General features: G+C 44.5%; 1 protein-coding gene across 3 annotated transcripts in view; it reads left to right on the top strand.

Annotated features, from left to right (window-relative positions):
* The window catches only part of PIGU (phosphatidylinositol glycan anchor biosynthesis class U), a 118717-nt gene that overhangs the window by 26608 nt on the left and 69753 nt on the right, over positions 1-22356 (top strand). For all 3 annotated transcript variants that reach the window (XM_008074068.1, XM_021707008.1, XM_008074069.1), the window contains one exon: positions 21276-21373. In XM_008074068.1, the coding sequence (XP_008072259.1) occupies positions 21276-21373 (98 nt within the window). The remainder of the gene's footprint in view (positions 1-21275; positions 21374-22356) is intronic.

Below are 22356 nucleotides of genomic sequence, written 5' to 3'. Positions count from 1 at the left end.
CCACTCACCTCAGCCTCCCAAAGGCACAGGATTACAGGCTGAGCCACCGAGCCCGGCCGTAACCTAATTTTTAAAAGATAGTTCTAAAAGGCTTATAGGCCGAGTGTGGTGGCTCAAGCCTGTAATCCCAGCACTTTGGGAGACCGAAACGAGAGGATTGCCTGAGCCCAGGGGTTCGAGACCAGCCTGGGCAACTCGATGAGACCTCCTCTCTACAATATATCAAAAAATTAGCCTTTCCGGCTCAGTGGCTCAGCCTGTAATCCTATGCCTTTGGGAGGCTGAGGTGAGTGGATTGCCTGAGCCCTTGGGTTCGAGACCCAACTGGGCAACTTGGCGAGCTCTCATCTCTATAATAAATCAAAATTAGCCGGGCGTGGTAGTGCGCGCCTGTAGTTCCAGCTACTCGGAAGCCTGAAGCAGAAGGATCGCCGGAGCCCAGCAGGTCAAGGCTGCGGTGGCCGGTAGTGGCCACTGCACTCCAGTCTGGGCGACAGAGTGAGACTCTAACCCAAAAAAAAAGGCTTATTATGAGAATAGTAGTCACCTTCCTCATTCTTCCCGCCCCTGTTTCAGTTTGTTTGAAGCAAGTACATTCTGGCTTTGTTAGTATTTGCTTTCATATTTCTAAAGCCTTATCTGCTAGTTTATGAATTATACATTTTTGCCATTATTTATTGTGCTCCCATTATGGGAGATAAAGATTTAGCTCTTATATACCAGTATCACGACTTCTCCTTTGTCTGATTTTTCCTATAGTAGTTATGTCACAATTTTTATTCAATCAGTAGTCAATACCTATATTTTGTGGCACTATATGTATTATTCCACTACTGGGCAAAGTAGTAACTATGATTACTTTTTTCTTTCATGTACAACCTTTTTTTTTTTTCCTGGGGTTTGTTATTATTATTGTCTTTTATTGCTTGTTTTATTTTTTACTTAGTTTTTTTGTACCAATCACTGTTTTATACCCCAGTTGCTCCACTAGTTCTGTTAAGTACCTAACAATGTTTTATTTAAAATTCTTAAGTACATCAAATAGTCTATAAGTTTCACTGTTTTTCTGGAGACCTTTCTCACTCTTCCTCCATCCTGCCCCAGTCTGTCCTGGTTTTTCTCTGGGCCTGATGCAAAGCTGTCATCCTGGGACTTCCCTTCATAATTCTCCCATGCTGTATCCCTTCTTTCTTCATTTCTTGTTCTCCTTTATTGATGTTGATGTTTTTCCTCTGTTTTTGTTTTGTTTTTGTGGCAGAGTTTCACTCTGTTGCCCAGGCTAGAGTATAGTGGCATAATCTCAGCTCACTACAGCCTTGGACTCCTGGACTCAAGCAATCATCCTACCCCAGCCTCCCAAGTAGCTAGGACTACAGGCACACACCACCATGCCTGGCTAAGATTTTTCTTTCTTTTTTTTTTTTTTTGAGTTGCAGTCTCATTTTTTGTCGCCCAGGCTGGAGTGCAGTGGCACGCTCATGGCCACTGCAGCCTCGACCTACTGGACCTAGGCACCTGCTGGGCTTAGGCGATCCTTCCACCTCAGTCTTCCAAGTAGCTGAAACTAGAGACACACACCACCATGCATGGCTAGTTTTGTGATTTATTGTAGAGACAAGGTCTCACTAAGTTGCCCAGGCTGGTTTTGAACCCCTGGGCTCAGGCAATCCTCTCACCTCGGCCTCCCAAAGTGCTGGGATTATAGGTTGAGTGACTGCACCTGACCAAGGTTTTTTTTTCTTATAGAAATGGGGAGGGTCTCACTTTACTGCCCAGGCTGGTCTTGAACTCTTAACAGATCCTTATACCTTGACCTCCCAAAGTGCTGGTATTACAGGTGTGAATCACAGTGCCCAGCCTTTTTTCTTCTTTTTTTTCTGAAGTACTTCTTCTAATAGTTTTCTATAAAAGAGTGTGTGAGATAGCTATTTTGAGTCTTTCCATGTCTGAAAAATATTTTCATTTATTAGTTTAGCCCAAATTAACAGTTGGGTTAAATAGAGAATTCTAGACTGGAATATCTTTTTCTTCAAAATTTTGAAGGCATCTTTGCTATTGAGCAGTTTGATAACTTTGTGTGTAACCAAATTTTTCTTTCTGAAATACTTATCTTTTTTATATCTTCAGTGTTTTTAAATTTCATGATGCTGTGTGTTGACATGGGTCTTTTTTTTTTTTTTCCAGAAAGCAGATGTTTTTTAAGAATACAGAAAAGCTCCCAAGCAGGAGGGGACCCAAAAGAGGGTTGCCCCAACATGGGTCTTTTTAAATTCATTATGCTAAGCACTTAGTAGACCTTTTCTTTTTATTTTTTGAGTCGGAGTCTCTACTCTTTCACTCAGGCTGGAGTGCAGTGCACGCTCACGCCACCGCAACCTTGACTTGCTGGGCTCAAGCAATCCTTCTGCTTCAGCCTTCCAAGTAGCTGGAACTACAGGCATATGTTACCACGCCCAGCTAATTTTTTTTATTATAGAACTCATGGGCTTAGGCAGTCCTCTCACCTCCGCCTCCCAAAGTGCTGGGATTACAAATGTGAGGTATTGCACCAAGCTGGCATGCCCTTTTAATATGGAAGCTAGTGTTCTTTACTTCTAGATGTTCTTTCTCCTCTTGTTTTGGACATCTATCGGATGTTGGACTTTCTTGATCAAGTTTGCAAATTTTATTTACTGTTGTTTTTTTCCATCTTTTTTTAATTACTTCCTTTTACTTTTTCTGGGATATTTCCTTGTTTTTATCTTCCAACTCTTCTGTTGAATTTTTTATTTTGTTTATTACATTTTTTTAACTCAGAGTCTTACTCTGTTACCCATGCTGGAGTATAGTGGCATGCTCACAGCCATCACAGCCTTGACCTGCTAGGCTCAGGCGATCCTTCAGCCTCAACCTCCCAAGTAGCTGGAACTACAGGTGTGTGCCGTCACGCATGGCTAATTTTTTAATTTATTCTGGAGAGCAGGTTTCTCCATGTTGCCCAGGGTGGTCTCGAACCCATGGGCTCAGACAATCCTCTCACCTCGATCTCCCTCCCAAAGTGCTGGGATTACAGGCATGAGCCACCATGCTCAGCTTTACTTATTACATTTTTGAGTTCTCTTTTGGTTTCTGGTTGTTTCTTTGGAGCATCCTGTTTTTATTGTGTCATCACAGTGTCCTCGGTTGTCTCTCTGAGTATCTGTATTTTCCATCTGCTCCAAGCATAGTCTCTGTCTTCCTGGTCCTTTCCCCCCATCCCGCACCCCATTTTAGGTTCTTTCTTTCTTGTGGGAGGATTTTTTTTGTGTGTGGTGATCCTGGCTCTCTTTTTCTATTTAAGACTGAGGCACTGGCATGTTGCCTAGAGAATTCGTGCATGGGTAGGGCTTGCTGGCAGGTCGTTCTCACTGTAGAGAGATCGGGCTGTGGGCTAAACTTTTATATTAGAGACATTTCTAAATGTAATCATCTATAGGTTTTCCTCTGAAACTTTTCTGTTTTTCTGGAAAGGCATCCTCTAATTTTCCCCCTGGGGTAGAAGAGTTGGGTTTGGTTTGGGTAGAGGGTGCATAAAACTGGTTGCTGGAAATATGAAAGCAGGAATAGGGAAAGTGACTATTGAGTTTATAGACTTTATTTTTACTTATTTATTTATTTTTGAGTCAGAGTCTCACTCTGTCACCCACTCTGTGGCATGCTCACAGCCAACGCAACCTCAACCTGCTGGACTCAGGCAATCCTTCTGCCTCGGCCTTTCAAGTAGCTGGAACCGCAGGCATGTGCCACCATGCCTAGCTGATTTTTTTATTTATTGTAGAGAAGAGTTCTCACTGTGTTGCTCAGGCGGTCTCGAACCCCTGAGCTCAGGTAATCCTCTTGTCTCCGCCTTCCAAAGTGCTGGGATTATAGGCTGAGTCACTGAGCCCCGCCTAATACTAGTTTTATTCCCTTATTGTCATAAGGTTTTTGGAGGGAGAGGCGATAAACACATTTTTAACTGGAAGTCCCTCCAGTTTGTATTTCCAGATTTTTTTCCTCTATTTCTCTTCCATACTTTTAAATATTGTGTCAGTTAACTAGTGCCACAAAAATACTATTTAAAAAAACCACTCCAGAACTCAGTAGATTAAAATACAACAAATATTGAACTGGGCACGGTTACTCGCACCTGTAATCCTTGCACTTTGGGAGGCAGAAGCGAAGGGTTGCCTGAGCCCAGGGGTTCAAGACTATCCTGGGCAACTTGATGAGACCTTGTCTACAATAAATAAAAAAATTAACCGAGTGTGGTGGTGCATGCCTGTAGCTCCAGCTACTTGGAAGGCTGAGGCAGAAGGATCACCTGAGCCCAGGTCAAGGCTGAGGTGGCCAAGAATGTGCCACTGCACTCCAGCCTGGGTGACTGAGTGAGATCTAACTAAAAAAAGAAAAAAATACAAGTATTTACTTAGCTCATGCATCTGTAAGTCAGCTATGGATTAGCTGATCTTGGCTGAACATGGCTAGTCCTTTGGTTGGTTTTATCCGGCTTCGTTTATGTATCAATGACTGGCTAGAGTTGGCTAATCTAGATTGAGCTCTGTTCCACATGTGTAATCATCCTCCTAGACCAGGGGACTGATTTAGGCATGTTCTCATAGCTCTGTCAGAGGTTTAATAGTGAGCAAGCCTGATCAGGCATGTACTTTTTAAATTCATGGTTGCATCACATATGCTAATATCCTACTGATTAAAAAACAACACATGGCTGAACTCAGGAGTGGAGATTTTTATACTGTCCACTAGGGGAAGGCACTGAGAAGTTAGTTGGTAAAGGGCTTGGACATAGGGAAGAATGGAGAATTGGGGCAATAATACAATCTGCCTCATATACCAATAAACATCTAGTCTGTCATCATTATTATTATTATTTTTTGATTTGGAGTCTCACTGTGTCACCCAGGCTGGAATGCAGTGGCATGCTTACGGCCACTGCAGCCTCAACTTGCTGGGCTCAGGTGATCCTTCTGCCTCAGCATTCCAAGTAGCTGAAACTATAGGCATGTGCCACCATACCTGGCTAAGTTTTTGATTATAGAGATGAGGTCTCACCAAGTTGCCCAGGCTGGTCTTGAACCTGTGGTCTTAGGTAATCCTCTCACCTCAGCCTCCCAAAGTGCTGGGATTATAGGCATGAGCCACCATACCTGGCATAATTTTAACTTCAAAAAAAATTTTGTAGGGGTCCAGCAGGTCGACGCTGGAGTGGCCATGAGTGTGTCATTTCCTGGGCGATTGAATGAGACTCCCAACTCAAAAAATAAAAATAAAGATCGCTCTTATCTCTCTTGTTTCTCATCATCACCCCTGAAATGCTTTTTCTTAAGGTTTCATTCTCTACCTTCTTCTCACTCAACTCACTCACTGTGGGTGGTTTCATGTGCTCATGACACTTTGCTTACCATTCATACACTGGTGGTTGCAAATTCACCTTCAGGCCAGGCTAAAAAAAAAAATTATAAAACTTTTTTAGAGACAAGTTCTGATTTTGTCTCCCAGGATGGAGTACAATGGTGTGATCATAGCTGACTGCAGCCTTAAACTTCTGTGCTCAAGCAATCCTCCCATCTCAGCCTGCAGAGTAGATAGGACTGCAGGTACATGCCATCATACCCTAGCTAATTTTTAAAATTTTTTTTGTAGAGATAGGATCTCACTGTAATGTTTTGGCTTCCCAAAGTGCTGGGATTACAGGTGTGAGCCACTATGCCTGGCCTAGTCTGTCACTTTTTTTTTTTTTTTGAGTTGGAGTCTCACTCTGTCACCCAGACTGGAGTGCAGTAGACACTCCCGGCCACCGCATCCTCGACCTGCTGGGCTCCGGCGATCCTTCTGCCTTAGCCTTCCGAGTAGCTGGAACTACAGGCACACGCTACCACGCCCGGCTAATTTTTGATTTATTGTAGAGATGAGGTCTCATCAAGTTGCCCAGGTGGGTCTCGAACCCGCGGGCTCAGGCAATCCACTCACCTCGGCCTCTCAAAGTGCTGGGATTATATATAGACTGAGCCACCAAGCCCGGCCTAGTTTGTCAGTTTTAATGGCTGCATACTATTCCATTTATGAATGAGTGTATAGAGATTCTTTAATGTGTACCATTAAATATTTAGGTGATTTTCCAGTTTTCAGCTATTTTTTTTTTTTTTTTTGAGTTGGAGTCTCACTCCATCGCCCAGACTGGAGTGCAGTGGCTGCTCCCGGCCACCGCAGCCTCGACCTGCTGGGCTCCAGCAATCCTTCTGCCTCAGCCTTCCAAGTAGCTGGAACTACAGGTGTGCACTACCATGCCTGCCTAATTTTTGATTTATTGTAGAGATGAGGTCTCACCAAGTTGCCCAGGCGGGTCTCGAACCCATGGGCTCAGGTCGTCCACTCACCTCAGCTTCCCAAAGCGTGGGATTACAGGCTGAGCCACCAAGCCTGGCCCAGTTTTCAGCTATTTAAGTACTACAATTAACTTTCTAATGTGTAGTAATTTTTTACACCCTTGTTCAGTCATTTTCTTATAATCAAGTCCTAGAAATATTTACCACTGAATATGGATTTCTGAAATGTATGGCTAAATTTATACTCCCAAAGGAAGAATATAAGAGTCTTTGTGCATGCTCAGGAAATAAAGAGTAAAAAGTTGTGCATGGAATTTTTTTTTTTTTGAGTTGGAGTCTTACTCTGTCGCCCAGATTGGAGTGCAGTGGCCGCTCCTGGCCACCACAGCCTCAACTGCTGGGCTCCGGCGATCCCTCCGCCTCAGCCTTCTGAGTAGCCGGAATTACAGGCATGCGCTACCACGCCCGGCTGATTTTTTGATTTATTGTAGAGATGGGGTCTCGCCAAGTTGCCCAGGATGGTTTCAAACCAGCGGGCTCAGGTAATCCAATCCACTCACCTCAGCCTTCCAAAGCGTGGGATTACAGGCTGAGCCACCGAGCCCGGCTGGAATTTTTTATTTATAGTTTTCTTAGCTTTTCTGGGATATAGCATATGAAAATGACTTAGGTCTTTTTTTTTTTGAGTTGGAGTCTCACTTTGTCACCCAGACTGGAGTGCAGTGGCTGCTTCCAGCCACCGCAGCCTCAACCTGCTGGGCTCCGGTGATCCTTCCGCCTCAGCCTTCCAAGTAGCTGGAACTACAGGCCTGCGCTACCACACCTGGCTAATTTTTGATTTATTGTAGAGATGAGGTCTCGCCAAGTTGCCCAGGTGGGTCACGAACCCACAGGCTCAGGCAGTCTACTCACCTCAGCCTCCCAAAGTGCTGAGATTGCAGGCTGAACCACCAAGCCAGCTGACTTAGGTCTTTATAAGAGATTATTTCTCTTAGAGTGCTTATGAATGTTCTTTCTGTAGTCCCATTAGTTTAATGTAATATTGGGTTACTTAAAATAATTAGATATTATAGAGTGTGAATTGTCTTGTCCTGGGTTGTAGTCATTTTGTCAGAAACAACTCTGAAACAGTGAAAACTCTGAGTCTATGAACTCTTTCTTGCCTCAATCCGTATTTCTAGAGTGTCAGGCTCAGATAGGTTGTCATTTATCAAGGTACCTGGTGTTCATTAAAATAAGAAATATATGGCCAGGCTCGGTGGCTCAGCCTGTAATCCTAGTGCTTTTGGAGGCTGAGGTGAGTGGATTGCCTGAGCACACGGGTTCAAGACCCACCTGGGCAACTTGCGAAGACCTTATTTCTACAATAAATCAAAAATTAGCCAGGTGTGGTAGCACGCTTCTATAGTTCTGGCTACTTGGATGGCTGAGGCGGAAGGTGGCTGGGAGCGGGCCACTGCACTACAGTCTGGATGACAGAGTGAGACTCCAACTAAAAATAAATAGATAAAGAAAATAAGGAATATATGCTGCAGCCTGGTAGAAGGGACTAAGTACTGGCTTTTGGAAATATCATCTTTAAAATAGTTGAGTGGAGGCCGGGCCTTGTGGCTCTGCCTTTAATCCTAGTACTAGGCTAAGGCGAGAGGATTGCCTGAGCCCTGGGGTTCGAGACCAGCCTGGGCAACTTGGCGAGACCTCATCTCTACATTAAATTACAAAAACTAGTCGGGCATGGTGGCATGTGTCTGTAGTTCCAGCTACTTGGAAGGCCGAGGCAGAAGGATCACCTAAGCACAGCAGGTCAAGACTGCAGTGGCCATGAGTGTGCCACTTCACTCCAGCTTGATTGACGAGAGTGAGACTCCAACTCAAAAAAAAGAAAAAAATAGCTGAGTGGAAAGATAGAAAAAATGAAGACATGCCCTCTGAAGGTACAAGTTTGTTTTTCCAGGTGTCTCACGCAAAAATGTAAATTATGCCATTAAAAAATTATTTTATGACCTTTAAGTACATAAAAAGGTTTAGGGGGAAAAAACATGTAAATACGTTATATGTATCTCTTTTGTAGCTACATTTATTTTTATTTTTATTTTTGAGTTGAAGTCTCACTCTGTCACCCAGACTGGGGTGCAGTGGCATGCTTACAGCCACTGCAGCCTCAATTTGCTGGGCTCAGGCGATCCATCTGCCTCAACCTTCTAAGTAACTGGAACTACAAGTGTGTGCCAACATGCCCAACTAATTTTTTGATTTATTGTAGAGACAAGGTCTCGCCATGTGACCCAGGCAGTTCTTGAACCTGTGAGCTCAGGGAATCCTCTAACCTCGGCCTCCCAAAGTGCTGGGATTACAGGTGTGAGCTACTGCACCTGGCTTGTAACTACATTGTTTTTGGTTTTATAGAGCAAAAATTTTATTGTATTACTCCATATTTTTGTTGAATGAATTCATAGACATTTTTGTAATATTATATATACAATTTTGTTTTACTTTTAGCACTGATTTCTTTTGTTTTTTGTTTTTTGAGTTGGATTCTCAGTCTGGCGCTTAGGCTAGAGTGCAGTGGCATGCTCATGGCTATCCCAGCGTCAGTTTGTTGGACTCTGTCAATCCTTCTGCCTCAGCCTTCCAAGTAGCTGGAACTACAGGCGTGCAGTATCACGCCCGGCTAATTTTTTGATTCATTGTAGAGATGAGATCTCACCATGTTGCCCAGGCTGTTCTTGAACCCGGGGCTCAGGCAGTCCCCTTACCACAGCTTCCCAAAGTGCTGGGATTACAGGCTTGAGCCACTGCACCCAGCCCATCACTTATTTCATGTCAGTCATGTCTAACATTGATCATGTATTTGTCATTCTCTCTTTTTTTTTTTTTTGAGTCGAGTGTCACTCTCTCCCAGGCTTGAGTGCAGTGGGATGCTCATGGCTACCACAGCCTCGCCCTGCTGGCCTCAGGTGATCCTTCTGCCTCAGCCTCCCAAGTAGGTGAAACCCCATAGGTGCACGTCACCACACCCTACTACGTTTTTATTTGTTGTAGAGACAAGGTCTTACCAAGTTGCCCAGGCTGGTCTTGAACCTCTGGGCTCAAGTAATCCTCTCGCCTTTGCCTCCCAATGTGTTGGAATTACAAGTGTAAGTCACAGCACCCACCCTTCTCTCTTTATTTTTATTTTTTATTCTATTTTATTTTTATGAAGCAGGGTCTCATTCTGTCACCCAGGCTAGCGTGCAGTGGCACGCTCACAGCCACTGCAGCCTCGACCTGCTTGGCTCAGGCGATCCTTCCACCTCAGCCTTCCAAGTAACTGGAACTACAAGCACGTGATGTCACACCCAGCTAATTTTTTTATTTATTGTAGAGACAAGGTCTTGTCAAGTTGCCCAGGCTGATTGTGAATACTTGTGCTCAAGCAATCCTCTTGCCTCCACCTCCCAAAATGTTGGAATTACAGACATGAGCCACCATGCCTGGCCTCACTTTTTATTTTTAGAACCTTAAAAAATTTTTTTATTTTTTATTTATTTATTTATTTATTTATTTATTTTTTGAGTTGGAGTCTCACTCTATCGCCCAGACTGGAGGGCAGTGGCCAGGAGCCACGACCTGCTAGGCTCTGGTGATCCTTCCGCCTCAGCCTCCGAGTAGCTGGAATTACAGGCATGCGCTACCACGCCCAGCTGATTTTTTTTATTTATTGTAGAGATGAGGTCTCACCAAGTTGCCCAGGTGGGTCTTGAACCTGCGGGCTCAGGCAATCCACTCAGCCTCCCAAAGCACGGTATTACGGGCTGAGCCACCGAGCCCAGCTTCACTTTTTATTTTTAAAAAAGAAAACACTGGGGAAAATTCACAAGAGAAGGAGTGTAAGTCACTAAAACATATGGAAAAGTGTTCAACTTTATAGATAATAAAGAAAAACAAATTGAAAGAACAAAGAAGTGACTTTTTTGTTCATATTGGTAAAGATTTTGAAGGTAACTGGGGACCTTAGTTTTCTTTCCCATCCTGCAAGATGGTGGGTGAAAAAGTTGAGAAGACAAATACTAAGGAGAAGAAACCTGAAGCCAAGAAGGCTGATGTTTGTGGCTAGGTGAAAAAGGGTAACCTCAGGGCTAAAAAGTCAAGAAGAAGAAGAAGCCCCACTGCAGCCAAAATCCTGTCTTCATCAGAGATATTGGAAGATATTTCTGATCTGCTTTGTATTCCAGGAAGGCCATGTACAAAAGGAAGTACTGGGCAACTAAATCCAAGGTTGAAAATAAAAAAAAAAAGGAAGTTTTTGTAACCATTACAAAACCAGTTGGTGGTGACAAGAACAGTGGTACTCAAGTGGTTAAATTTTGCCCAATGCATAGATATTATCCTACTGAAGATATGCCTTGAAAGCTATGACAAAAAACACTTCAGCCAGCTCTTGAGAAAACTGGGAGCCAGCGTCACTCCCAGGACCATCCCGATTATCCTCACTGGGCATCACAGAGGCAAGAGCGTAGTTTTCCTGAAGCAACTAGGCAGTGGCTTGTTACTGTGACTAGACCTCTATTCCTCAGTTGAGTTCCTCTGAGAACATACCAGAAATTTGTCATTGCCACCTTCACAAAAATTATCAGCAATGTGAAAATCCCAAAACATCTTACTGATGTTTACTTAAGAAGCAGCAGCTGCGGGTGCCCAGGCATCAGGAGGGTGAGAACTTCCACACAGAAAAAGAGAAATATGAGATTACAGAGCAGCACAAGATTGATCAGCAAGTTGTGGACTTGCAAATCTTATCAAAAATCAAAGCTGTTCTTCATCTCCAGAGCTATCTGTGGTCTGTGTTTGCCCTGACGAATGGTGTTTATCCTCACAAATTAGTGTTCTAAATTTCCTTTTTTTTTTTGAGTTGGAGTCTTTAGTCCGTCGCCCAGGCTGGAGTGCAGTGACACGCTCATGGCCACCCCAGCGTCGACCTGCTGGGCTCTGGTGATCCTTCCGCCTCAACCTTCCAAGTAGCTGGAACTAAAGACATGCCACCATGCCCAGCTAATTTTTGATTTAGTGTAGACACGAGGTGTCACCAAGTTGCCTGGACGGGTCTCGAACTCATGGGCTCAGGCAATCCACTTGCCTCGGCCTCCCAAAGTGCTGGGATTATGGGCTGAGCCACTGAACCCGACCCCAAAACACATTTTTTTTTTTTTGAGTTGGAGTCTCACTCTGTCTCCCAGACTGGAGTGCAGTGGCCGTTCCTGGCCACCGCAGCCTCGACCTGCTGGGCTCCGGCGATCCTTCTGCCTTAGCCTTCCAAGTAGCTGGAATTACAGGCAAGCACTACCACGCCCGGCTGATTTTTTGATTTATTGTAGAGATGAGGTCTCATCAAGTTGCCCAGGCGGGCCTCGAACCCGTGGGCTCAGGCAATCCACTCACCTCAGCCTCCCAAAGGCACGGGATTACAGGCTGAGTCACCGAGCCCAGCACACATTTTTTTTTTTTTTTTTTTGAGTTGTAGTCTCAGTTTGTCTCCCAGGCCGGAGTGCAGAGGCCCGATCATGGCTACCACAGCCTCTAACTCCTGGACTCAGGTGATCCTTCAGCTTCAGGCTCCTAAGTACCTGGGACTACAGGTGTGCACCATCACACCCAGTTAATTTTTTTATTTTTAGTCGAGATGAGGTTTCACTCTGTTGCCTAGGCTGGTCTTGAAATTCTGGGCTCAAGCAATCTTCCATCTTGACCTCCAAAGTGCTGGGATTATAAGTGTGAGTTAATATATCTGGCCAGCTTGCAGATTTAGAATGACTAGAAAAATTAGAAAACACTTTAAATAGAGAAGAATTGTTAAGAAAAATATGGTTTATTTATGTAGTGGAATATTATGCACATGATATTTAAAAATAATTATAAATTATATGAGAATAAATTTATGGTTTTTAAAAAGCAGAATATAAAATAATATATTTTAGGCCAAATTTCCCAGCCTGGGCAACATAGTGAGATCCTATCTTTATTTTTAAAATTATATATATATTTCAATTAATCTCACCTATGTTAAAACAACAAAAAACTAGAAAGTAGACCCCAAAAGTGTAATACTTGTTTCTGTGGAGTAAGTTCATAAGTGATTTTCATTTCCTTTTTCGTATATTTTTTTCCCAAAGTTTCTTCAATGAGCACATAATTAAAAATAAATTAACTGGGTTGATTAGAAGATATGGATAGTGGAAGTGACCCTTACAATGTTGCCCAGACTTCCATGGAGCCAGGTAACCCACAGAAGAGAGAAGCCTTGTTTGTTCTCTCCCCTTGACTCCTTCTACTTGCTATCCCTTGACTTCCTTTTTGGAAACCTGGGACACGGCCCATGCCATTGTACAGTGATGTCCTTATTGGAGTGTTGGTGGGGAAACAGGTCTTTGGGCAGGGTTGATAGGAGTTAGGTGGAGCAGGTTGGGCTTTGCTTTAAAGGCTATTGCTTTGGTCAAAGGCTACTCTGCCTTTCAATGAGCTCATTAAAAACCCAACCAGGCTTGGTGGCTCACCCTGTAATCCCGCACTTCGGGAGGCTGAGGTGAGTGGATTGCCTGAGCCTGCGGGTTCGAGACCCGCCTGGGCAACTTGGCGAGACCTCATCTCTACAATAAATCAAAAAATTAGCCGGGCATGGTAGCGCGCACCTGTAGTTCCGGCTGCTTGGAAGGCTGAGGCGGAAGGATCGCTGGAGCCCAGCAGGTCGAGGCTGCAGTGGCCAGGAGCGTGCCACTGCACTCCAGTCTGGGTGACCGAGTGAGACTCCAACTCAAAAAACAAAAACAAAAGCAAAACCCCATCCCTGTGAGGAAGTCTTCATTGGGCTTTAAAAAGGAAAACAAACAAGTGTTAATAGGTGCTCCTGCTTGTTCATTGTTGGTGTTTGTCAGCGATGAAATATTCCGGACCAGAAGTTCTTTGTTTGCCATCTAAGAATTCTTCCAACTTTTCTTATTCCACCAAAAGAGGCCATGCTTGCCAAAGGACTTGCTTGCCAAAGAAAAAGAAGGATCTGTAGTATCAGAAGGTAGTCAAGAGTGATTAAGAGCTCAGGTTGCATTGGTGTTCGATCTGGTAGCTGACTCCGGCTCCACCATTTCCTGACTCCATTGTCTCAGGCAAGTCACTTAAGTTCTAGGCCTCAGTTTCCTCATCTGTAGCAAGGGGATATTGAAAGAGTCTCTATCTCACAGAATGTAAAGAATGAATGAGATGGTGAATGGTATGGGGACATATACTAAGTGCTCAGTAAATGATGGGGCTGGTTGTTACTCTGAGTAATATCCTCCTTTTTAAAAGAGCCCTCAGGTTTGATAGGGTATTCCTGAGTCTTCTGGGGGCAGTCTCGAAGGTTAGAATGAGAGGTTCTCTTCCTGGAACCCTGCCTTGGAAGAACAGTGTTAGGTGATGATTCTGAGGCCCCATGATCCCATCACTTTTACTTAAGGTTTCTGTAGAGGAAAGCCCAGCCATTGGAGGGAGTTACAGAGAACTCATGGGCCCAGGGGAGAAGCAGACTAAGATAGAGTTTTGCCAGGTCAACCCAGCTTCAAAGACTGCTTGTTCTAATTATGCAATCTCAAGAACCTCTGACTGATCACAATATCTTCCTCATAAAGTCGATTGAGGAATTAACAAGAAATGTAAAGTACTTTGCATGCTTCTGTAGCAGAATTCACTCAACTACTTGCTTTGCTTATTGTAATATTTATGGCATAGGCACAGAGGAGATCAAGAGAGTGGCACAGTGATTATATAGTTAAAGAGTGTGGGTTCTGAAATGAGAATGGGCTAAAATTCTTTTGCTGTGAAAGCACTGGCTTGGTGACCTGGGGCAAATATCTTCCCTGTCCTTCAGTTTCCCTATCTGTAAAATGGGGATAGCAGTAGTGTCTGTACACTTCATGGGATTATTTAAAGGACTAAATGACCTAACACAAGTATGGTGCTTACAGTTGGAACAGAGTAGGTGCTCAATAAATTATCATCATCGCTGATGTGGATAGACTGAGAGAGACTGTCCTGTTATAAGAGCACACTTGACAGGGAATGTAATACATTGGGCCTTGCCCCCAGTATCACCTCCTCCTGGACGGTCTTACTTGTTGCTTCAGAGCCTGTTGCAACTTCCTCTTTTGATAGTCCTATGGGACTTCAGCCCTTTTGACGACATTCAAGTCTGTCCCACTGCCTGTTATGGTACAGATCACTGTCTGTGACCCAGTCTGACTCTGCTTACTCCACTTGAAGTCTAGATTCTGAACCAGTCCCTGCAACCCCATCTTGTTCTTTACATTCCTGCTCTATCCTGTAGCTCTGCCACCTCCCCAGGCTTAGACCACTTCAAGGTACAGTCCTGGAGGCAAAGTGTTACCCCAGGTCTTGCCAAGGTTTGTTTTGGCCTCCACCCTAACATAAATAGAGTTGGAAAACACATTTAACACTGGATTGGATAGATAATGGAATTCGCCGACACTAAGACTGGTTTAAATTTGACTGATTTGCTCTACTAGTCCTATGATAAAACCAAAGACAAAGCCTTATATAGAAAACCTATTGCCTGAGAACCTGGGCTGCAATGGCAGACAAATGGTAGATTGTATCATTTCTTGGTCAAACTCATAGTCTTCTTGGCACAGTTCCTTCTAGTTAGGCCCGCAGGATGCCCTAGCTCTTGCCTGCATGGGGCTGCCCTTTCAGGCATTATTTCGGGTGTCCTGTCTAGGCCTGTAGGTTGATGTTTTTGGATGACTGTGTAAGCTAAGCTCTTCATGATATGACCCCTATCTGCTTGCTGAGATGTTTTAGACTGTAACTTTTTATGGACATATATAACATATTCAGAGAAATGTGTGAATTATTAGTATATAGATAAGTGGATTTTCACAAAATGTCAAGTAACCACATCCAGATTAGGAAACAGATGTTACCAGCATCCACAGAAGCCCTTTTCGTGTCCTCTTCCAGTCCCTTCTCTCAACTCTCACCCTGTTTCTGCCATGTTGAGCTAATTGCAGCTTCCCCACCCCCATTCCTACCCTCTTCTCTCCCCCAGCACTCCATTCTTTCTTGCCCTCCTACCTGTGAACATGCTGTTTCCTGGGACTGCTATTCTTTGTTCAAAGCTCAGGTGTCAGTTTCCACTCCTGGGTTAGGTCTCCTTCCTTTGTAGTCTCCTGTATTTTGTGATTGTTTTCTGGGAGCTCCCTGAAGACAGAGACTGTCTGAGTCACCAGGCTGCTTAGCACCTAGCACATGCTTGGCATAGGGTAAACTCTAGGAATGTTTGCTTATTGCATAGTTTGTGTAAAATATTTGAAGTCACCTTTCAATTTTCATTATCTTCTTTGATCCTGCCCCAAGCACATATCATTCTTCTTCTGTCTTCCTAACTCATTCTTCTTGCCCCTTCTAGCTTTTTTCAAAACATATTAGCCCTTTCTGAGTTCCCTGTGTGCCTTGACGCTTCCCCTCATGTTTGCTCAGGCTGTGTGTGTGCCCCATCCACACCTGCCCGGCATCCCACACACAGACGTCACATACCAGCCCACTGACTATTGCAGCACTGTGTGTCTGTCCCCAGTTACAGGTCTCAGCCATCTAGGAGTTTACTCCACAGAGAGGATTCTTTGTGTCTGGCCTCCTGCCACACAAGCCCTCAACTACTATTCTGCAGGCTCGGCTTTATTCAAGAGTCAGATTTAATTTGTTATTTGCCCAGGTTCATTACCTTGTGTCTTAGGCTTCATGAATTTTTCTTCCTCAAGATCATTTCATTGAGTATGCTTGCATTTTTGTTTTGTTTGTTTGCTTGTTTGTTTTGAGCTGGAGTCTCACTCTGTCACTCAGGCTGGAGTGCAGTGGCACGCTTATGGCCACCGCAGCCTTGACCTGCTGGGCTCAGGCGATCCTTCTGCCTCAGCCTTCCAGGTAGCTAGATCTGCAGGCATGTGCCACCACACCTGGCTGAGTATACTTGCATTTTTGAAAGGATTTCTTTTTTTTTTTTGAGTTGAAGTCTCACTCAGTCTCCCAGACTGGAGTGCAGTGGCCGCTCCCGGCCACCGCAGCCTCGACCTGCTGGGCTCTGGCGATCCTTCCACCTCAGCCTTCCAAGTAGCTGGAACTATAGGCGCGCGCTACCATGCCTGGCTCATTTTGATTTATTGTGGAGATGAGGTCTCGCCAAGTTGCCCAGGCGGGTCTTGAACCCGCGGGTTTAGGCAGTCCACTCACCTCAGCCTCCCAAAGCGCGGGATTACAGGCTGAGCCACCGAGCCTGGCTTGAAGGGATTTCATATGTATTACTGAATGATAGTGCTGGAGAGTCAAAGTTAAGAGAAGTTTATTGCCTTTGGTCAACTCACAGACAAATAGGGAAAGAGAGAGAAAAACATTAGCAAATTATTATAAGATAATATCAGTATTGAATGAGATGAAGCTATTAACATAGGAATTAATAGAATGGGCACTGAAATTAACTGTGTGGATTTGATTACTTAAGCTTTTCTGTTTCTGTGCCTCAGTTTCTTTACCTGTAAAATGAATAGAATATGTGATTAAAAAAAAAATCTCAATAAAGTTGTTACTAGAAACTGTGCAGAAAAATAGAGCTTTCTTTTTCCTTTTTTGAGTTGGAGTCTCACTCTGTAGCTCAGGCTGGAGTGCAGGGTACCACAGCCTTGACCTGATGGGCTCAGGCGATCCTTCTGCCTCAGACTTCCAAGTAGCTGGAACTACAGTTGTGGTGTGCCACCATGCCCAGCTAGTTTTTGATTTATTGTAGAGATGAGGTCTCATTGCCCAGGCTGGTCTCAAACCCCTGGGCTCAGGCAATCCCTTTGCCTCGGCCTCCCAAAGTACTGGGATTACAGGTTTGAGCCACTGCACCTGGCAAAAAATAGAGCTTTCATAAGCTTCTTGTGATGTTATCTGAGTGCTTTTTTGAGTCAGGCACTGTTCTCGTTGCAGAGGATACAGTATAGTGCCTGGCACCTAATAAGCATTCAACAAATATTTGTTATAAGCACTGTTGTTATGACCTCTGCTTGGACTCAGAAAAGAAGTGACCTTTCATCTGGCCATTGAGAGAGTGCTTCTACTAAAAGGAGGTCAGAGAATGATGGCTTAGAGGGAATAACCTAAGCATAGACACAGAGGAATGAAACATCATGGTATTTTCAGAAATTGGAAATGGTCTAGTATAGCTGGAGCACAGGGAGTATGTGGTAGGATGGTGAGAGAGAAAGCTAGTGAAACAAGACCCAGATGGTGCAGAGTTTTATTTGCTGTTGGAGTTTGGACTTAACTCGGTAGATGAAATGGAACCGTCAGAAGCCTTTAAAGACAGACTTGTAACAATTTGAGCAGTGTTTTAAGAAGATCCTTCATTGCTTCTATGGAGAAGGGACTTGAATGGAAGAGGGTTGGAGAGACCATTCAGGAAGAGAGGGAAAGGCTGCTGAAGACAGCTGGTGAGAGATGGTGAGGCAGTTGCTGAAGTGCTGAGTGCTCCAGAGGTGGAGCAGGGCTTGGGGCTGGTGGGAGGGGAAGCTGTGGGAGCCATAGGTTGAGGACTAGCCAGGGTATCCGGCTGCGTGTTGATGCCACTTAGAGATAAGAGCAGGAGGAACAGATTTTTCCTTCCCAAAAGTTTCATCTAAGGAAGGAGAACTGCTTCTTCCTAATCCTAGTCCATCCTTGCCAAGCTATAAGCCTCTTCTCTCTTGGGCCTTGTAAACAGTCAGCTGTTCCAGACAAGCAATTATTGATCTCAGGCAGTTGGAGCAGGAGGTGGCTGTGTTTATTCCACTCCCTGGAAGAGAGAGGTGAAAGTCACATGCTTGTTTCTACCACATTTATAAGAATGGATGGAATTGGAGCATTAGCTTCCCTCTTCTGATAACAGACTCTTGGACCACTCTTCTCTCTCACCCTCAAATCTTTGGAGAACCATGCTAAGTTAAAAAGTTATTTTCCGCCGGGCTCGGTGGCTCAGCCTGTAATCCCGTGCCTTGGGAGGCTGAGGTGAGTGGATTGCCTGAGTTCGAGACCCGCCTGGGCAACTTGGCGAGACCTCATCTCTACAATAAATCAAAAAATGAGCCAGGTGTGGTAGCGCACACCTGTAGTTCCAGCTACTCGGAAGGCTGAGGCGGAAGGATCGCCGGAGCCCAGCAGGTCGAGGCTGCAGTGGCCGGGAGCGGCCACTGCACTCCAGTCTGGGCGACAGAGTGAGACTCCAACTTAAAAAAAAAAAAAAAAAAAAAAGTTATTTTCCAGACTGGGCATGGTGGCTGACACCTGTAATCCCCACACTTTGGGAGGCTGAGGTGAGAGGATTGTCTGAGCCCACGGGTTTGTGATCAACCTGGGCAATTTGATGAGACCTAATCTCAACAATAAATCAAAAAAATTAGCTGGGCGTGGTGGCGCACACCTGTGGTTCCAGCTACTTGGAAGGCTGAGGTGGAAGGATCCCCTGAGTCCAGTAGGTTGAGGCTGTAGTGGCTGTGAGTGTACACGGCACTCTAGCCTGGGCGACAGAGTGAGACTCCAACTCAAAAAAATTAAAATTAAAATTTAAAAAATGGCCAGGCTTGGTGACTCATCCTGTAATCCAAGCACCTTGGGAGGCCAAAACAAGTACATTGCCTGAACCCGTGGGTTCGAGACCAGCCCAGGCAACTTGGTGAGATGTTGTCTCTACACTAAATAAAAAATTAGCTGGGCAGAGTAGCACAGTGCTATTTGGAAAGCTGAGGCAGAAGGATTGCCTGTGCCACTGCACTCCAGTCTGGGTGACAGAGTGAGACTCCGACTCAAAAAAAAAAAAATTTTTTTTAAGTTATTTTTCATTTTTTCTTTTCTTAGCCAGTGTCCCACAAAAAATGTCATTCAGATTTTTGGCCAAGTCAAGGAATCAATTCTGAGCCCACCCTTGCCACTGGGCTCCAGAATAGCACCTTTCCTACTGCTGCCATCTGACCTGGTTCTGGTTCTAGAGTCTGTAGCTTAGCAGGTGTGTGTGAGGGGCCTGCTGGTGTCACAGCTTAGCTCGGCACTATCCTGTCCCTACTTAGTCATATTTACAAGTACTCTGGATACAGGACATTATGCCTGGCACTAATCAATGTGGTGAGACAGCCCTAACTCTTACGGTTCTGTTCTTGTCAGTTATTTCCAACTTCCTTCTTTCTCTACCTTCTACTTTCTACTAGCCAGGATTGTTCTAGTTAGTGAGTTTCCTTGGTAAAGGGTTAGGGCACACAGAGTTCTGTCTTCTCTTCCTCTGTTGTAAAGTTGTCACGTTCATAACTCTCCCTCTTCCAAATTAGCTCTTAGAGTTTCCCGTAATGTTTTACTTCTTTGGCGGGCAAAAGATCCAACTGATCATCTCCTTCTGTTCCTCTCTAGAACTGGGTTGGGAGAGAAATAAAACCTCTCAGACTGGAATGACTAGCTCTGGCTTTTATGAAACACCACTGAGAGTATGTTTGTTATTTTCAGTAAACAGTTGACTCCATGCTAATGAGTGTGACCATGGGAATCAGCATTTTTTGAAACATTATCATCACAAGACAAATGTGGGGGTTTTATACCCTGGACCATCACTTGTACTTTTCTGATTTCTGGGCCACTTGGAAACCCCTGGTTTACAATTAAATAGGACATGGGTGTTAATAGACTTGATCCCTTTTGAGCTGAAGTTTGTAAAATTTTTCTGGGTCAGAAAATTTTATAAGAACTATGTCTGAGCCGGGCTTGGTGGCTCAGCCTGTAATCCCGCACCTTTGGGAGGCTGAGGTGAGTGGATTGCCTGAGCCTGCAGCTTCGAGACCCGCCTGGGCAACTTGGCGAGACCTTATCTCTACAATAAATCAAAAAATCAGCCGGGCGTGGTAACACGTGCCTGTAATTCTGGCTACTCAGAAGGCTGAGGTGGAAGGATCGCCAGAGCCCAGTGGGTCGAGGCTGCAGTGGCCGGGAACGGCCACTGCACTCCAGTCTGGGCAACAGAGTGAGACTCCAACTCAAAAGAAAAAAGAAAAGAAATATGTCTGGCCAGGTGCTGTGGCTCATGCCTATAATCCTAGCACTCTAAGAGGCTGAGGCAAGAGGATTGCCAGAATCCACGGGTTCGAAACCAGCCTGGGCAACATGTTGAGACCTCGTTTCCACAATAAATAAAAAAATTCGCCAAGCGTGGTGGCAAGCACCTGTAGTTTCAGCTACTTAGAAGGCTGAGGTGGAAGGATTGCCTGAGCCCAGCAAGTTGAGGCTGTAGTGGCAGTGAGCAGTGTGTCACTGCACTCCAGCCTGGGTGGCAGAGTGAGACTCCAACTCAAAAAAAAAATGTCTATTGGCTGGACATAGTGGCTCGTGGCTATAATTCACTCCAGCACTTTGGGAGGCGGAGGCGAAAGGATTGCCTGAACCCGGGGTTTGACACCAACCGGGGCAACTTGGCGAGACCTCATCTCTGCAAAAAATAAAAAAATCAGCTGTGTGTGGTGGTGTGCACCTCTAGTTCCAACTACTTGGAAGGGGTGGAAGGATTTCCTGAGCCCAGCAGGTTGAGTCTGCGGTGTCCATGAGTGTGCTACTGTACTCCAGCCTGGGCAACAGAGTGAGACTCCAACTAAAAAAAAAAAAAAGAAAGAAAATAAACATGTCTATAATGTCTCAGTTTGCTAATGTTATATGGTGTTAACTTTCTTGGTTTCCTTTCATTGAAAATCAATCCAGGAAGCTCTCACTTTGTGTGAATTTACATAGCAGCTTGTATAGCAGGAAGCACTTGGTGGGTGACTGTTTGAGAAATTACAGAAAGTTTCATGTTGGTTGGGACTCACTGAGTCTATTCCTGCTTGGTGAGGCTGGATTATTCCACATATATGTTTCTTTTTACAGGCAGTGCTTTCCTCAGTGCTATCTTTCTTGCCTTAGCAACATACCAGTCTCTGTACCCACTCACCTTGTTTGTCCCAGGACTCCTCTATCTCCTCCAGGTAAGCACTTGCTGGTCAGAAGCCAGCACTCATGTGACATTTAATATGTGGCCTGGTCCTTGCTGGAGAGAAGGGTGGGTATGGGTTAATAAGGGCAATGAGACTGCTTGCTTCTACTGAAAACAGAAACACAAAGAAATTTGACTAACTTTAAACAGAATGGGCCTAATGATCATTGAGTTCTAACTACAGTAGTCCCACTGCCACCCCACCCTCCATATTCACAGGGGACATGCTCTAAGACCCCAGTATATGCCTAAAACCGTGCATAGTATTGAACTCTATCACATTATACTTTTTCCAGCTAATAACTGAAACAGCTATTAATTGACTGATGGGCAGGGATGTGTTGGACAAAAGGGTAATTCACATCCCATGTAGGACAGAGTGGGATGGTGTGAGATTTCATCACACTCCTCAGAATGGTGTGCAATTTAAAATGTATGAGTTGTTTATTTTGAATTTTTCTTTGAATATTTTGGGCTATAGTTGATGGGGTAACTAAAACTATAGAAAGGGAAACCTTGGATAACGGGAGACTACCATATGTATATCATTGCTAACATATAAGTGCATTTCATTTTCTGTATTTGTATTTGGGATTTCTCAGCTATCTTGCATTTATCTTCTTCTACCTAATGTACATAGACTCCTCTGAGCTCATTAAAAAAAAGGAATTGATTTTTTAGCTGGGCGAGGTGGCTCATAACTACAATCCCAGCACTTTGGGAGGCGGAGGTGAGAGGATTGCGTGAGTCCAGGGGTTTGAGACCAGACTGGGCAACTTGGTGAGACCTGTCTCTACAATAAATCAAAAAATTAGCTGGGCATGGTGGCACTTGCCTGTGGTTCCAGCTATTTGAAAGGCTGAGGCAGAAGGATCACCAGAACCCAGCAGGTTGAGGCTGCAGTGACTATGAGTATGCTACTGTACTCTAGCCTGGGCAACAGAGTGAGACTCCTACTCTTTTTTTTTTTTTTTT

Source organism: Carlito syrichta, unplaced genomic scaffold, assembly GCF_000164805.1.
Source record: "Carlito syrichta isolate Samal-C Ts95f unplaced genomic scaffold, Tarsius_syrichta-2.0.1 Scaffold316293, whole genome shotgun sequence".
NCBI classification, from domain to species: Eukaryota; Metazoa; Chordata; class Mammalia; order Primates; family Tarsiidae; genus Carlito; species Carlito syrichta.
The sequence above is the reverse complement of the archived record's forward strand: the minus strand, read 5'-3'. Positions and strand labels throughout refer to the sequence as shown.